General features: G+C 41.8%; 1 protein-coding gene and 1 long non-coding RNA gene across 3 annotated transcripts in view; one reads left to right on the plus strand and one right to left on the minus strand.

The window, feature by feature from the left end:
• Positions 1 to 926: 926 nt before the first annotated feature.
• Positions 927 to 5,563, minus strand: LOC140211144 (uncharacterized). Its single transcript, XR_011889395.1, has 3 exons — positions 5,315 to 5,563; positions 4,421 to 4,630; positions 927 to 1,929 (listed from the first exon to the last, which is right to left on the minus strand). It is a non-coding gene; the product is annotated as an uncharacterized lncRNA (long non-coding RNA).
• LOC140211141 (protein SSUH2 homolog) overlaps positions 5,406 to 18,593 on the plus strand; it is a 69,425-nt gene continuing 56,237 nt past the window's right edge. The window contains exons 1-2 of one of the 2 annotated variants that reach the window (XM_072280653.1): positions 5,406 to 5,560; positions 13,229 to 13,296. In XM_072280653.1, coding sequence (XP_072136754.1) covers positions 5,538 to 5,560; positions 13,229 to 13,296 — 91 coding nt within the window. In that variant the 5' untranslated portion in view covers positions 5,406 to 5,537. The remainder of the gene's footprint in view (positions 5,561 to 13,228; positions 13,297 to 18,593) is intronic. The other variant, XM_072280652.1, reaches the window with a different exon arrangement.

The raw sequence follows: 18,593 nt of genomic DNA on the forward strand, positions 1-18,593 counted from the left end.
CATATCAGGAAAAATATAAAGATACAAATGTGATGTGTTGGAGAAGGTGCGGCTCCAAGGAGGCAAATCATTTTCATATTTTCTGGAATTGCCCTAAATTAAGTCTATTTTGGGAAGGTATTCATAGAACATTAGTTAAGGTACTTAGGTCCCAGATACCTCTGAACTTTGAGACGCTCTATTTGGGGCATGTATTGTTCCTTGAACAGAAGGAAGATATAAAGTTGCTGCAGGCCCTCTTAGCGGCAAGTAAGAAATCAATCACTAGAAAATGGCTAAATCCAATACCACCTACATTAGAAGATTGGTACGAAATTATCTTGGAAATATTTAAAATGGAAAAGTTGACTTACTCCCTGAGAACTCAAAAAGAAAAATTTTATCAAATCTGGAATAAATGGATTGAATATATAACCCCAATGCGAGCAGACTTTAGATGACTCTCCTAATGATCTATATTGCTCTTCTCATCAACACAGTGATATTGCTAACGTAAGCACCCCTAGCCTAAATGTTTGTTTTTTTTTGTTTTTTTTTGGAAAATAGAGAATTAACACAAGTAAAGGGAAAGATTTGGGAAAGGGATAAAAAAATGAAAAAATTAAGTAAATAAGTACATAGGGATTGGATAATTATGTCTGCCGGCAGGAGCAAGCATGAACAAATTAGGATATAAACACCTACGATGGTTGGTATATAGGCTTGTATACAACATTTTGGACCAATGGAAATGGTCCAGAAGGGTTATATGGAAACTATTATTACCATTTTTCTTAACAACTAATTTCATTACTTAGCCTAATAGGTTAGATTTACCACAGTACATAATTATCTATTTAAATGTTTATTTTCCTTTTATATCATCTCAATGTGTACTTAAGAATGTATGAATAATTTTAGTTTTATACATATAAAAAAAATGGACAAGGTTATATGTGTGAAAAAAGTACATGATATTTGTGAATTCCTTATCCAAATAAAAATAAAATTTAAAAAAAAAATAAAAGAGAAAAAAAAGGAATATAGTATTGGAAAGTGTTTGGTCATGCACTTTGGCAGAAGAAATGGAAGTGTAGACTATCTTATAGATAGAAAGAAAATACAAAAAAAGTGAGGTACAAAGGGACTTGGGAGCCCTTGTGCAAGATTCCCTAAAGGTTAACTTGCAGGTTGAGTCTGTGCTGAGGAAGGCAAATGAGATGTTAGCATTCATTTCAAGAGAACTAGAATATAAAAGCAAGCATGTATTATTGAGACTTATAAAGCACTGGTGAGGCCTCACTTGGAGCATTATGAGCAGTTTTGGGACCCTTTTCTTGAAAAGGATGTACTGAAACTGGAGAGGATTCAAAGGAAGTTCATGAAAATGATTGCACAATTGAATGGCTTGTCATATGACGAGCATTTGACGGCTCTGGGCTTGTATTCATTACAATTCAGAAGAATATGGGGTGACCTAATTGAAGCCTATCAAATGGTGACGGATCTTGATGGAGTGGATGTGGAGAGGATGTTTTCCATGGCGGGGTAGTCTATGACCAGAGTACGCAGCCTCAGAATAGAGGAGTGTCCTTTTAGAATGGAGATGAGGAGGAATTTCTTTTGCCAAAGTGTGGTACATCTGGGGAATATGTTGCTACAGGCAGCTGTGGAGGCCAAGTGTTTATGTATATTTAAGGTAGAAGTTGATAGATTCTTGATTGGTCAGGGCATGAAGGGATACAGGAAAAAGGCAGGATATTGGGGCGAAGAGGAAAAATGGATCAGCCATGATGAAATGGTGGAGCAGATTTGATGGGCCAGCTGGCCTAATTCTGCTCCAATATCTTCTGGTCTTAGAAGCTTATAATAGTCGTCTCAAGGGGAATGACATCTGTGGAGACTCGAGAGATTGCAGATGCTGGAGGAACTCAACAGGTCAAGCAGTATCTGTGGGGAAAATGGCACATGTCAATGTTTCAGATCAAGATCAATGTTCCCTCTAATTTGTAATGACCAGTGTGTACAAAATTCTTGTGCTGTGCAATTTTTTGCCCAGTGACAACAACACTTGCGCACTGATTTTTTAAGTGGAAGTAAACCTGAAGCTACTCCAAGGATAATAAACTACCAAGTCCAGTTAGTTGTTCATCATTTAAAAGAAATAAAATAACTGTCAATAAGAACTTTGATTTCTTCTGGATTTGATCGTTTTTGCTCTCGTTGATCTGCACTCCCACAAAACATACATAGCAGGCCTATAACAATTAATGAAAGATTTACTCGCTAGAGCTTTTGCACAACGTTCATTTGATTTGCTTGCTAAAAAGGGGCTTTAAAAAGTCAAGTTTCCAAATATCATTCCACTTCTTCCCACTTGCAAATAGTCCAGCATCCTTTGCATCACAACAATACATGCAGGTAACACTAGTTACTTCCAGGTGAGCCAACACTTCACCTGTGAGTCGACTGGGGTGATATACTGCGTCCGGTGCTCCCGATGTGGCCTTTTATATATTGGCGAGACCCGACACAGACTGGGAGACCGCTTTGCTGAACATTACGCTCTGTCCGCCAGAGAAAGCAGGATCTCCTAGTAGCCACACATTTTAATTCCACATCCCATTCCCATTCTGACATGTCTATCCACGGCCTCCTCTACTGTAAAGATGAAGCCACACTCAGGTTGGAGGAACAACACCTTATATTCCGTCTGGGTAGCCTCCAACCTGATGGCATGTACATCAACTTCTCTAACTTCCGCTAAGGCCCCACCTCCCCCTCGTACCCCATCTGTTATTTATTTTTATGCACACATTCTTTCTCTCACTCTCCTTTTTCTCCCTCTGTCCCTCTGAATATACCCCTTGCCCATCCTCTGGGTCCCCCCCCCCCCTTGTCTTTATTCCCGGACCTCCTGTCCCATGATCCTCTCGTATCCCTTTTGTTTATCACCTGTCCAGCTCTTTGCTCTATCCCTCCCCCTCCTGTCTTCTCCTATCATTTTGGATCTCCCCCTCCCCCTCCCCCTCCCACTTTCAAATCTCCTACTCACTCTTCCTTCAGATCTCGGCCTGAAACGTCGACTGCACATCTTCCTACGGATGCTGCCTGGCCTGCTGCGTTCACCAGCAACTTTGATGTGTGTTGCTTGAGGTAACACCAGTTTCTGTATTGTACATAAATATTTCTCGTAGCTGCACATTCCTGACCTCATGAGCTTTTGGTGTAGCAGTTTCTACTGCTTAATTAAGCCAGTAATTTGCAATAGTGAACTTGCAATTCTTTTGCACTTCACACCTTTTGCTTCTTTGGAATTCGACATCGTGAATCAATAATTTCTTCAATAAAAACAGTATAAATAAGCCAGTTCTAAAATCTGCAGACAAATCATCGTGTAGACAAATTATTGTGCATAATTTTGATTCCTTTATGCACTAGTAGCAGAAGATGTGCACATGCACACCTGAGACAGAACATTGGTCAAGACCCTTCATCTGTGCTGAAGGAGTAAAAAAGAGATAAAGAGCCATGGAGGAAGAGCCAGCGAGTGATAGGTGGATCCAGTTGAAGAAGGGTGACAGACACATGGAGGGGGAAGAGTGGAAATAGTGACAGATGATAGGAGGTGATAGCTGGAGACAACAAAGGGCTTCAGGTGATTGAATCTGATAACAGAAGGTGGAGAATGGAACTAAATAAAGGAGAGAAGAAAAGCAAATGAGAGGAGTAAGGGGAGGGAACCCAGTGGGAGGGGTGTGTGTGTAATGGGAAGATGCTGTTGATAGAGGGGTGGAACGATCAGGGCAATAGGGGACTGGGGTGAGTGTAGACTGAGTAGATCAAGAGGAGGGAGGAAAAGGTAAGAGGGGGAGCAATTGACCTGAAACTGAAGAATTCAATATTCATGCTGTGCATTTGTAGACAACCCTGGTGGAGCACTTATAGTTATTTGGAGAAACAGCAAAGTAACATTTCCCTTGGGCCCAACGATCCCATGCTGCCCCATTACACCCACGCAACCATTTACCTGCTACCAGCACATCTTTAGAATGTGGGAGGAAACCAGAGCACCTGGGGGAAATCCATGCAGTCATGGGGTACATATAGACAGACAGAGGCAGGAATTGAACTCAGGTCACATGCCACCCCTATGAGGAACATGAGGTGCCATTCCTCTAGTTACAGCAATATGAGACACCGTCCCTCTTTCTTGTGTTTAGGAGTGGAGGGGGCTTAGGACAGGTAGGATGGTGGGGGGGGGATTGAGCAGATTAGTTAAAACGGTTGACAACAGAGATCTCCAGAATGCTGCACAGAGTGAAGGAGTTTGGCAAGGGGATTGCCTGGACCATGGTTGGTCTCTAGAAACAATGTCGACCTCCTTTGCACCACTCTTAACAAAAATGATGAACAATGTTACTTGCAGTAAGGACACGACCTTAAGGCTTGTAAGAATTCCCCTAATCAATCGTCCTCACGATGACTTGCTAGCACCCGGTAGAGTCTCCAAACGGCACCAGAAATCCTTTCCCAGGTTTGTAAGTGCATCCATTACGTTTGTTATTGCTCAACAGCTACTTTCCTGACTCAGTCCTAGGTGTAGAACAACACACAAAATACTGGACAAACTCAGGAGATCAAGCAGCATCTATGGAGGAAGGGAAAAAAAACAGTCAATGTTTCGAGCCAAGTCCCTCTGTCAAAACTCAACTGGAAAGGAAGGAGGAAGAAGGTGGGGACAGAGGGAAGGGGTGCAAGCTGGAAGGTGATGGGTGAAACCAGGTGAGGGGGAAGGTGGGGAAATGGAGGATGAAGTGATAAGTGGAAAAGGTAAAGGGCTGAATAAGAAGAGATCTGATGGGAGAGGAGAGTTGACCATGGAAGAAAAGGAAGGAGGAAGGGCACTGGAGCCTGTAACAAGTATGTATGTTCTTCCCGTGACCAGGTGGGTTTCCTGCAGGTGCACTGGCTCATGAGAACAGGTTGGAGGCTACCCAGACGGAATATGAGGTGTTGCTCCACCAACATGGGATGTACACGTATCTTTAACGTGTGCCGTACCTCTGCAAAAACCCCACTGCTGTGTTAATCTGTACCTTCTCATAACTGAACGCAACAAGAATCAAATTAAAACATTATTCTCCGTGTCAACGGCCCACTACAACCCTGCGATGGTGGAATGACATGAACAACCGTACAGGCATTGTAATCCAGGAACACCTGTCACGAGTGAACCCCGAGTGGTTTACCGCACTCTGAACTGGGAAGGCACTGGTTTCAAAGTGTGAATAAATGGACCATCGAATAACCGTGAAACAAAATTCCTACACACCTCAGTTTTAAAAGACCTCAGTGACGGGATGTGATTACTCTCGAGAGCGAGCGAGTGATTGATTACAAAGTCATTTCCGCCTCCGTGTTGGGACGGCCTCTGCTGGCACATTCGTACCTCCTGGTAAACAAGACGAGGAAACGAAACTAACTGCGCTGCCTGGAGCACGAGTGGGAGGGAGCGAGTCTCTGCCACAGTCCGGACGGTGTTCGGGACTCGCACCATGGACAGGCAGCCGCTGCTCAGGTACGTGCTCTGCTCAACTTGTTGCTGTGAGTCGCCGTGGAAACCCCCGCGAACTCCCGGGTCCGGAGTGCATCCGAGAGGAGAGCTTGCCTTCCCCCCCCCTCCCCCAAGGGGTTCTGATATTGTTCGTTATTTCTCTTTACTCAATAGCAAAATGTGTCTCATCAGCGTAATCTCCTCCATTAATAGTTCTTCCGAACCCCGGCCTTCACCCCCCCCCAATAGAAGTGCTAATGTATTTCAGTTACCCTTGTAAATGTAACTCCTTGAAACTCATACATCACTAGAGCTGGAAAGACCTGCGTTTATGTGGCGCCCTGAGTTCAAAATAATATCAGAGGATGGTGGGAATACTCTAAGTCAGGCAGCATCTGTGGAGAGAGAAACTGGGTTAAAGCTAGTGACCTTTGGTCGGAATTTGTGGGAGAAGCTTCAAAGTAAATGTTTATTTTCATATGAATAAATATGTTTAAATACACACCGTGGATTCAAGTTAATTGGGCCATCGGTTAATTGGGACAGCCACTGATTTTGGACAATCTCTTGAAGAACAAAAACTAATTGAGAAAAGAGTCTGGCTTCCCTTCATTTATTTGGGGTTGCAAACTGGACAGGAGGTTGTTGCTGAACAGTTCTAACTGGCATCAGCCGTGTGCATTTATGTGGTTGTCAGACACTCATGGCATCCGTTAGTCTCGTGAGACCATGGATTTGCGCCTTGGAAAGTTTTCCAGGGCACAGGCCTGGGCAAGGTTGTATGGAAGACCAGCAGTTGCCCATGCTGCAAGCATCCCCTCTCCACGCCACCGATGTTGTCCGAGCTTGGCACCGGTGTCGTCGCAGAATGTGTGGTTAAGTGCCTTGCTCAAGGACACAACACGCTGCCTCAGCCAAGGCTTGAACTAGTGACCTTCAGATCACTAGACGAACGTCTTAACCACTTGGCCACGCACCAACACACTATATTGTGCTTAAAGTGAAACGTTTTTTCTTTCTTTCTTTTCCTTTTCCAATATTTTTATTGATTTCTATATAGAAGAATAGAGTCCAAGAGGATACATGTTATAAAACAAAAGAAAAACTACAATAATACCAGATACAGTATATTGAATCACATTAATGAACTTCTCACTCTGTATTCATATAGATTAAATTAATTCGTATATTAGAATATAAACAATTTTATTTAAAAAAAAGATCTACACCCACTACCAAAGTCAAAGCTGTTTGGGGGAAAAAAGAAAAAAAAAACTTATCAGATAATAAAATATGCTATTAACCAACTTCTGTATTTTAATGAGAAGTCAAAGATTATGAAAATAATTTAAAAATGGCCCCCCCCCTCTAAATTTTGAAAATCTTGGTTAGATTCAGAAATTGAGCAACGAATCTTTTCTAAATTTAGGCATGCCATAACATCCTGTAACCACTCAGCATGATTAGGCGGAACAGTATCCTTCCATTTAAACAAAAGCGCCCTCCTAGCCATAAGAGAGATAAAAGCCAGAATGTGCAGATCAGATGTCTTCAAAATGATATCTTTCCTTCCAACAATACCAAATAGGGCAGTCAAAGGATTAGGCTTAAAATTTACTTTAAAGAGTACAGAAAAAGTTTGGAATACTTCCAATATTTTCCAAAACTTGGGCATGTCCAAAACGTATGAATAAATGAAGCTTCTCCATTGTTACACCTATCACAGTAGGGAGATATATCCATATAAAAACGAGATAACTTATCCTTGATCATATAAGCCCTATGAACCACTTTAAATTGTAGGAGGGAATGACGAGCACATAATGATGAAGTATTAACCAATTAAAAAATCTCGTTCTAAGTTTCTTCAGAAATTGAAGTCTGTAAATCTTGTTCCCAAAGATTTTTGATTTTGTCTAAAGAATCATTTCTCATTCCCAACAACCTATCATAAATATTGGATATTGAACCATTATAAAATAATTTCATATTAAGAATTTCATCTAGTACGTTCTTATCAGGACTATTAGGAAATGTATATAATTGAGATAGCAGAAAATCTCTAATTTGTAAGTACCGTAAAAAATGGGTTTTTGGTAAACTATATTTTGTTGACAATCGTTCGAACGAAGACAGACTTCCTCCCACAAACAGATCCCGGAAACATGTCATGCCCAATCTTTCCCATTGTTTAAAAACTACATCAGTCATAGGAGGCTTAAAAATATAATTTTAAAACATGGGACTAGAAAGGGAGAATCTCAATAAACCAAAGTGTTTTCTAAATTATATCCAAATCCTCAAAGTATGTTTGACTACCAACCGTTTTTAAATAGCACTGGTTGCAAATACTTGTGTTATGTTATCCGTTTGGGCCAATGGATATTGATTCAAAAAACAGTCACTTTTGATCATTTTGCTTTTTATTTTGACTTTAAAAGGTTTCAGACCCTTGGCTGGATGCTGCGAAACAATTTCACACCAGCCAAAAAAATTACTCCACTGGACCAAATTAAAAGCCAACTAGACAACTGGGTGACCCGTTGGGGCACCCTTTGAGAGAAGGGTAGTGCAGTCTGATGTGACCAGAATGAACATTAAATTTTCCTGAATGCTATTGCTATCGCTTTGCTTTGGAAATTAAAGAAGAAAAGCTCAGTTTATTGAAGAAGAAAGACGCATAGCAAGACAAATATAGCTCCTCTTCGTTTAACGAAGGACACTTTTGATGACAACATTTCTGGTTGATCTGCCACCCTTCAAGAATACTTTTTAGTTTTTTTCCCCCGGCTTAAAGCCACATACAGCTGACCATGCTGGAATACCGGTTTCTCCAGAAAAATCAGCATATTCCCCATGGTTTGGCCTTGCGCCTTATGTATAGTCATAACAAAGCATGATTGTGTCGGGAACTGGCTCCGCTGAAGAGGGACGTCTTCCCCTTCTGATAAACTGAGAGTAATTCTTGGGATCATGACAATGTCATTTTTGAACGCATCAATGTTTATCTTTGCCACGATGAGATTGTCGTGCAGTTCTTCCACCATCATTCGTGTTCCATTGCAAAACCTTGGTGGAGCCAAGTTCCTCAATGAAGTGATGGGAGATCCCCTCTTCGATTCCAGTTTATGTGGTGGCAATCCAGAGAGTTTGAGCGAATCAAGGAATTCTGTTGAACAATGAGTGGCGTTAGCTCTTTCACTTACGGCATTGAGGGAACAGTATTCTTTCATGATTCCCGGGAAGCGTCTAATGCATGTGAAGTTTATTTTTTGCATCATTTCATTGAGAGGAACCAAGATAGAATTCCTCGAGAACAGTTCTGCAGGATTGTCGAATGTCAGGTAGATGAAATCAATACATTCTTGCATAGTTTTTGCTGGCAGAATCATATCTTCAGGTAATTCGATTTCATTGTTTTCATTTTTCTCAATCTCGTCTTCTCCAACATCCAATGAGAACTCAGAATATCGTCCTTCTCCCTCACTCAATCGCATGTTTCTCTTCAATTAAAACTTGATGAAGCTTCTCCTTAAGTAGGATCTTTTTATGCATGAATTCTCCACATCAGCATCATTTCCTCGTTTTATAACTGCTAAAAGCTGACGGAAATCACCACAGCAAATGGTTAAAATACCCCCGAAGGCCTCATTCTTGCCACATACATCACGAAGAGCTTCCACAGCTTCAAAGCTCTCCCTCCTAATCATGGAGCACTCATCCCAGACAACAAGCCTCGCATTTTGGAGGAAATTTGCAGTATTGGTGTCTTTATCAATGTTACAAAGGGTATCTTCATTGACTTTGAGGGGTATCTTGAATCTTGAATGCGCTGTCCTAGCACCAGGCATCAATGTTGCTGCAATACCAGATCATGCTACAGCAATAGCAACACCTCCATCTCCCCTACCTTTAGCGAGGATCAAGTTGATGATAAATGTCTTACCCGTTCTTCCTGGTGCATCAATGAAAATCATTGAAGAGAGATTCCTTTCCAAGCAGTCGCACACATATTCATATACTTCTCTTTGCTCATTATTCAATAGGGGCTTCTTCTGTGAAATAAATTCCTACTGTTCGTCTGTGTTATATTGCAGTTCACGCAAAGATTCCAGATTGCCACCACTTTGAGTAATTGTACCATTTCTTGGTGTCGGCAAGTTATATTCTTCAAGTGTTTTGCCCAAGTTCTCGAGTTTCTCTTGGAAATACAGAAGAGCTTGTCCATGATGCCTCTCACCGATCATAATATTAGGATCATTGATAGTTCTGCTCTCCATTGGTAAGAAATCTTCAGACATTGCATTCTTGAACCGGTTCCATAATTGCTGTGGATTGTTGATTTCAGTGTTTTTAGCAAGACGACAAACAAATCTCTCATTGCTCCAGGCATTCTTGTTCTCGCTGCCTCTTCCATAGTTTGCTGCCTATGATCGTCAGCTTGCAACAATCCTCTCTCTCTGCAGATGTGTTTGAATCTCCATCATGTGTTTTCAATGATTCTAAAGTTACTGGCCCCTTTATGTGATGAAGGAGAAGTCTCAAATAGTAGAGGTCACCACTTCGTGGAGAAACGGTATACACTCGACCCAGAACATTTGCTTCAGAAGTCCCAGAGTAGTCCTCCACTCTTTTCCCCATTCTCCTTCTTCCCCATTTCTTATTAGTCCAAGTGTAGAATCTGGGAACAGGGTGTTTCGAAGTACTACATTACAATAAGATTTAAATATCTCTTACTGATGGGTCGCAGTTTGATCTGTCCCAATCCTGCACGTGATGGTGGTTAGCAGAATGTGACTGCTCGAAATAGAGCTGCCCTGCCCTTTTGTTGCGGTTGGTGTCGCGTCGCGGTTTCCATGGAAGCTGGAATCGGCTCTGTGAGTATCGTGAGGCGCTGCTGCGGCTGGCCGTGCGCATGCGTCGTGGTGTCACGTCGCGGTTTCTATCAAAGCTGGAATCGGCTCGGGTTGTGGAAAGCGGGGCCTGTTGATTGAAGAGTGAGCAATTTTATACGAATATATAACCCTGAACTTTGCATACATTCTGTAAGTTCGCACATTTTAAGTCAACTTAGTCAAAAAACGTGTCGCTGTAATGCACCATTTGGGCTAATTGGAGGTCACAAACAGACAGAGCATGCGAATTTTAGTATACACCTCTCACTATCAGCTGATAGAGATAACTGAAGTGACGAAATCTACAATTGCATGCTTGATCCATCAGCAAGATAAACTGCGAGAAGAATGGGCATTACATGTGGGACAACAGGGAATGTCCCAAAAATGAAAGCTGAAGGTCAGGATTCAGATGTTGAAGTGACCTTCCATCAGTAGTTTCCCACTGTAACTGGACTAGGTGTGCATGTCAGGGGACCAATGTTAAAAACAAACAAGTCTGGAAGAGCTAGATAAGAAGCTGGTCACGAAGATTTTAAAGAACAGCTGGTTGGTTGTCCTGATGGAAATATTGGCAGCACTTTAAATTCAGGAAAGCACATGGTGAGAAAGGTGGTGCTGGTGCTGTAAGTGCGGAAACGTGGAAATCTACAAAACTCCCCAACTTCAAAAAAGTTTGTGAAGATGACATCTACAATGCTGAGGAAACATGCCTATTTTTTATAGCACCTTGCTGAATAGTTCCCTTGACTACAAAGACACAACACCATCAGGTTTAAAGAAAACAATGAAGTGATCTGCACTAGGTGTCTGCACTAATTTTGTTCCATTATGGTCAATAAAAAGCAAACAGCAGTGTACACTGAATGAATTCCTCCATTGATAAATTTTAGGATCAAATTTCCAGTTTCTTAGTACTATCGCAGTATTGCTAGTATTGTAATTCCTCCTGTGTTTCATTTAAATACATAACTTGTTAACTCAGGTAGTTTGTCTTTTTTATACATTTCTAATTATTTCTATTAAACTTCAGCTAATTGGGTCAGCCACTTAAATGTACTGGTCCTGATGTGTCCCAATTAACCGGAATCTACTGTGTGTGTACCCTGCGATTCATTTTCTTGCAGGCATTCAGAGTAAATATATAAAAATACAATAGAATCAATGAAAAACTGCACACAAAGGTAGACAAACAACAAATGTTAAAAAGGCAACAAATAGTCCAAATACGAAATAAATAATAAATAATGAATAAATAATATTGAGATGTGAGTTGTAAAATCCTTGAAAGTGAGTCCAAAGCTTGTGAAATCAGTTCAGGGTTGCGGTGAGTGAAGTTATCCACTTTTGGTTCAGAAGCCTAACGGTTGAGGGGTAATAACTGTTTCTGGATCTGATGGTGCGGGACTTGAGGCTCCTGTACCTTCTGCCTGATTGTAGCGGCAAGAGGAGAGCTTGGCCTGGGTAGTGGGGGTCCTTGATAACGGATGCTGCTTTCCAGTGACAGCAGTTCATGTAGGTGCACTCAGTGGTGGGGAGGGGTTTACATTTGATGGACCTACCAGGCTGTGATGCAGTCAGTATACTCTCCACGGTGTGTGTATATTGCATTTAGGAGGCATGTTAGACTCAGTAACAAAGAAGGGGGGAGGGTCTGAGAGAACAAAAGAAACTCGAAGGAAACCATTAGCTCAAATGTTGGTAGTGCTGGCTGGCAGAGGGTGATGAGGGATGTTAGTTGTAGCTAATTTGCCTGAAGGAGATGTAAACAGAAGGTGGATGTTTACAGATTAATAGAGGTTTTAAAAAATACAAAGACAGACAAGAGGTACAAAAGACTGGAGACACTGGAATCTTGGAGCAGGATGCAATCTGCTGGAATTCTGATAAAGGGTTTGACCTGAACCATACATTTTGTTCTCACCCCCACCCCCCCCACACACACAGATGCTGCTCAACCCTCTGAGTTCCTCCAGCAGATTGTTAAATACTAGCAGAAATGCTCAGCAGGTCAGGCAGCATCTGGGGAAGAGAGGCATCTATCCAGGTGTTGGATAATCAGGATCTCTGCAAGAGTAGTTCTAACTGTTTACCTTTTTCCCATGGCTGTATCCATTGCTTGATGGCCTTGGAGAGGAGTTATGAGGAGCCCACTGGTCCGCCCGAGGTCTGCTGTGACAAGTGAAGACTCGGAATATGGCTAGTTCTATCACATTAATTTGCAATGTTATATCTGTAAATCGAATATAATGACCTCACTGCCATTATACCCCCCTCCCCCCACCCACATGGAGGGTTATTTAGAAAGGAATGGTTAGATTGATGATAGAGTAGATTAAAAGGACACTACAACATCTGCCCTGTACTGTTCTATGCTTTACACTGTGTGTCTGCTGCATTTATTGTGCACCAGCACTGATCATGGTAAAAAGCACTTATCTGGTTTTTGTCAACCAAAAAAGCAGATGCAGTATGATAACTGTTTCCTGTTAGCTCTGCAATTCAAATCCACTTCAGAGAAAATGAGCAACATTACTGGTACATTAAGCAACAATGCATTGGTTGGTCTATTGTAAGTGACATTGCAGCCATTTTGTGCAAACTAAGTTCCTTCTGCACTTCATACTTTGCATTTGGTCTCTTGTGATATTAAAATTGAAATAATGGGCAATTGTGTGTACTTGAGCCTATTTCCATTTAGATAGTTTCAATACTTGTAAACCAGACTGAACCTACATATGATCTGCACAGAAGTCTTTACAATTTGCACTGATCATGTCATGTATTTTTGTTGCAGAAACATTGAACCTGACCAATCGTTTCAGCCCCTGAGCCCACAGCTTTTACCCACAGTTGCAACTGCAGGTAAACCATATTTCTCAGTCAGTGGCCTGTGTTGCTCACCAGAAACACAATTTGTAAAGATCATGTGAGCGTTCCTGTGACTGCCAGTCCTTGTTGAAAGTCCTGGATTGTGCAACTGAGCCTGATATATGCTTGCCAAGCAAATTTCCAGCCACTGAGTAACTATTTTGATGCAGAGTATTGCAGTGGATGTGCTGAGGCACGTTACATCCCAGCTCCGTAAGCTTGACTGAGAAGAGGATCGTCTTTAAGAGAATGCCCATAGTGTGGAAGACTGAAATGTTAAATTGTTGGGTTCATGGGATAAAAAAGGGGTTTGAGTATATAGTTACAGTACAGTTTGAGTATATAGATCAATATCAAAGCAAGATAGCCTTGTACGTATCATAAAACAACAACATACATTTATTCACCATCATTAACAGAGAAAGCTTGGAGACAGTGCGAGAGGGAGGATAGGCAGGTGATAGAGAAGGGATACGCTCAGGCCAATGGTTTGAGATGTGTCTATTTTTACGCAAGAAGCATCATGAACATACCACGTGAGCTTAGAGCATGGATCAGTACTTGGAGCTATGACTTGTAGAAACCCCAAGGCATTCTACAAGTAGGTGAAGAGCAAGAGGATAAGATGTGAGAGAACAGGCCCAGTTAAGTGTGACAGTGGAAAAGTGTGTATGGAACCAGAAGAGATAGCAGAGGTACTTAATGAATACTTGGCTTCAGTATTCATTATGGAAAAGGACTTTGGTGATTGTAGGGATGATATACAGCAAACTGAAAAGCTTGAGCATACAGACATTAAGAGGATGTGCTGGAGCTTTTGGAAAGCATCAAGTTGGATAAGTCACCGGAAATGGACGAGATATACCCCAGGCTACTGTGGGAGGTGAGGGAGAAGATTGCTGAGCCTCTGTCAATGATCTTTGCATCATCAATCAGGAGGAGAGATGTTCTGGAGGATTGGAGGGTTGCGGATGTTCTTCAATTATTCAGGAAAGGGTGTAGAGATAGCCCAGGAAATTATTGGCTAGTCAGTCTCACTTAAATGGTTGGTAAATTGATGGAGAAGATCCTGGGAGGCAGGATTTATGAACATTTGGAGAGGCATAATATGATTGGGAATAGTCAGCATGGCTTTGTCAAAGGCAGGTCGTGCCTTACGAGCCTGATTGAACTTTTTTTGAGGATGTGACTAAACACATTGATGAAGGTAGAGCAGTAGATGTAGTGTATATGGATTTTAGCAAGGCATTTGGTAAGGTACTCTATGCAAGGCTTATTGAGAAAGTAAGGAGGCATGGGATCCAAGGGGACATTGCTTTGTGGATCCAGAATTGGCTTGCCCACAGAAGGCAAAGAGTGGTTGTAGACAGGTCATATTCTGTATGGAGGCCGGTGACCAGTGGTGTGCCTCAGGGATCTGTTCTGGGACCCCTACTCTTTGTGATTTTTATAAATGACCTGGATGAGGAAGTGGAGGAATGGGTTAGTAAATTTGCTGATGACACAAAGGTTGTGGGTGTTGTGGATAGTGTGGAGGGTTGTCAAAGATTAAAGCGGGACATTGATAGGATGCAAAACTGTGCTGAGAAGTGGCAGATGGAATTCAATCTGGATAAGTGTCAGGTGGTTCATTTTGGTAGGTCAAATATGATGGCAGAATATAGTATTAATGGTAAGACTCTTGGCAATGTGGAGGATCAGCGGGATCTTGGGGTCCGAGTCCATAGGACACTCAAAGCTGCTGCACAGGTTGACTCTGTGGCTAAGAAGGCATACAGTGTATTGACCTTCATCAACTGTGGGATTGAGTTCAAGAGCCGAGAGGTAATGTTGCAGCTATAGTTGAAGTCAGAAGTTTACATACACCTTGGCCAAATACATTTAAGCTCAGTTTTTCACAATTCTTGACATTTAATCCTAGAAAACATTCCCTGTCTTAGGTCAGTTAGGATCTCTATTTTAAGAATGTGAAATGTCAGAATAATAGGTGAGAGAATGATTTATTTCAGCTTTTATTTCTTTCATCACTTTCCCAATCGGTCAGAAGTTTACATACGCTTTGTTAGTATTTGGTAGCATTGCCTTTAAATTGTTTAACTTGGGTCAAACGTTTTGGGTAGCCTTCTACAAGCTCCTCACAGTAAGTTGCTGGAATTTTGTTCCATTCCTCCAGACGGAACTGGTGTAACTGAGTCAGGTTTGTAGGCCTCCTTACTCACACACACTTTTTCAGTTCTGCCCACAAATTTTCTATCGGATTGAGGTCAGAAAATGATGTCAAGTCTGGTTCATCCTTGGGAGCAATTTCCAAACGCCTGAAGGTACCACGTTCATCTGTACAAACAATAGTACGCAAGTATAATCACTATGGGACCATGCAACTGTCATACCGCTCAGGAATGAGACGCATTCTGTCTCCTAGAGATGAATGTACTTTGGCGCAAAGAGTGCAAATCAATCCCAGAACAACAGCAGAGGACGTTGTGAAGATGCTGGAGGAAACAGGTAGACATGTATCCGTATCCACAGTAAAACAAGTCCGATATCAACATAACCTGAAAGGCTGCTCAGCAAGGAAGAAGCCACTGCTCCAAAACCACTGTAAAAAAGCCAGACTACAGTTTGCAAGTGCACATGGGGACAAAGATCTTACTTTTTGGAGAAATGTCTAGTCTGATGAAACAAAAATTGAACTGTTTGGCCATAATGACCATCGTTAAGTTTGGAGGGAAAAGGGTGAGGCTTGCAAGCCGAAGAACACCATCCCAACTGTGAAGCATGGGGGTGGCAGCATCATGTTGTGGAGGTGCTTTGCTGCAGGAGGGACTGGTGCACTTCACAAAATAGATGGCATCATGAGGAAGGAAAATTATGTGGATATATTGAAGCAACATCTCAAGACATCAGCCAGGAAGTTAAAGTTCAGTCGCAAATGGGTCTTCCAAATGGACAGTGACCCCAAGCATACCTCCAAAGTTGTGGCAAAATTGTTTAAGGAAGACAAAGTCAAGGTATTGGAGTGGCCATCACAAAACCCTGACCTCAGTCCAATAGAAAATTTGTGGGCAGAACTGAAAAAGCATGTGCGAGCAAGGAGGCCTACAAACCTGACTCAGTTGCACCAGTTCTGTCTGGAGGAATGGAACAAAATTCCAGCAACTTACTGTGAGAAGCTTGTGGAAGGCTACCCAAAATGTTTGACCCAAATTAAACAATTTCAAGGCAATGCTACCAAATACTAACAAAGTGTGTGTAAACTTCTGACCCACTGGGAAAGTGATGAAAGAAATAAAAGCTGAAATAAATCATCCTTTCTACTATTATTCTGACATTTCACATTCTTAAAATAGTGATCCTAACTGACCTAAATCAGTGAATGTTTTCTAGGATTAAATGTCAAGAATTGTGAAAAACTGAGCTTAAATGTATTTGGCTAAGGTGTATGTAAACTTCTGACTTCAACTGTATATAGGACCCTGGTCAGACCCCACTTGGAGTACTGTGCTCCGTTCTGGTCGCCTCACTACAGGAAGGATGTGGAAACCATAGAAAGGGTGCAGAGGAGATTTACAAGGATGTTGCCTGGATTGGTGAGCATGCCTTATGAGAATAGGTTGAGTGAACTTGGCCTTTTCTGCTTGGAGGATGAGAGGTGACCTGACAGAGATGTATAAGATGATGAGAGGCATTGATCGTGTTGAAATTCAGAGGCTTTTTCCCAGGGCTGAAATGGCTAACACAGGAAGACACTGTTTTAAGGTGCTTGGAAGTAGGTACAGAGGAGATGTCAGGGGTATATTTTTTACGCAGAGAGTGGTGAGTGCATGGAATGGGGTGGAGGTGGATATAATAGGGTCTTTTAAAAGACTCCTGGATAGATACAAAGGTTTGTACATGGAGCTTAGAAAAATAGAGGACTATGGGTAACCCGAGGTAATTTTTAAAGTAAGTACGTGTTTGGTACAGCATTGTAGGCTGAAGGGCCTGTATTGTGCTCGAGGTTTTCTATGTTTCTATGAAATTCAGACACTGTTTAAAATCAAGAGATTACCTTTCTATTTACAATTACTACATATTATCATTAAAGATTGGGAGAGCAGCATTTTTCCACAATTTGTCTTTTGCTCATTGCTTTTTGTCAGTCTTTGCTTATACGTAGCTTTTCATATATTCTATTGTATTTTCTTAATTTCTTGTAAATACCTGCAAGAAAATGAATTCCAAGGTAGTATATGGTGACACACTGTATATATACCTTGATCACAAATTTACTTTGACTTTGACGTTGCAAGTAGTTTCCCCAGCCCTGGGCTGCCAGTTTCTATCAGGTCGGAGGCTGTTGCGTGAAGTGATGAGATCGCTGATGTTATGGGTACTTTGTAGAAGATAGAATGAAGGATCGTCTGGCATAGAATCATAGAGCCTTACAGCACAGAAACTGGCACTTAGGCACATCTAGTCCAGCTCTAATTATTTTTCTTCCTCGTCCCATTGACCAAGTACCTGGACCATAACGCTCCATACCCCTCCCATCAATGTAGTTATCCAAGCTTCCCTTAAGTGTTGAAATTGAACCATGTCCACCACTCCTGCTAGCAGCTCGTTCCACACCTTCTACTTCCTGACTCAAATACTGCTTGACTCAACGAGTTCCTCCACCATCTTGTTCGTTGTATCACTATAACTTACCTGACCCAAAACCAGGTCAGAAAGCTGGAATTTTAGAAGCATCGTTAAACAGGAAGGAAGGAGAAGTGCGGAGGGGGATTTAGAACTTTGGGTTTCAGTGGTTGGAACACGGGCAGCTTCACATTCTGTGCTCAGCAAAGGCGCTGCCGAATTACACCCATGTGACCAATTTACATACTCACAAATCCTTACTTCACAAATCTACTTCACTACCATAAATCTGCTTCACGGATATGTTGCTTCACTAACAGATCGGAGTATGGTACAAGTGTGGGGTAAGGTGCAGGTATGAATTATTTACAGAAGTGACCTTGTTTAAAACTCACTGTAAGTGGGGACGAGAACGAAGCAAAAAGAGCTAAGCTGAGGTGGGATTACTGGCTTCCCCCATTAGTGGCAAAGTTGGACAAAGTTCTGTTGTTCAATACCTAAGAGAGCAGAGCTATCTGTGGTTTGTACAAATAATCCCAGAGCTTTTTCTAAGCTTATTCATCTTTTGGGATGTAGGTACTGGTGGCAGGGTCATCTTTTGTAGCCTGTTCCATAATTACCCTTGAATTGAGTAGTTTGCTGGTCCATTCCAGAGGGCAGATGGGAGTCTT

The sequence above is a fragment of the Mobula birostris genome, chromosome 16 (assembly GCF_030028105.1).
Source record: "Mobula birostris isolate sMobBir1 chromosome 16, sMobBir1.hap1, whole genome shotgun sequence".
NCBI classification, from domain to species: domain Eukaryota; kingdom Metazoa; phylum Chordata; class Chondrichthyes; order Myliobatiformes; family Myliobatidae; genus Mobula; species Mobula birostris.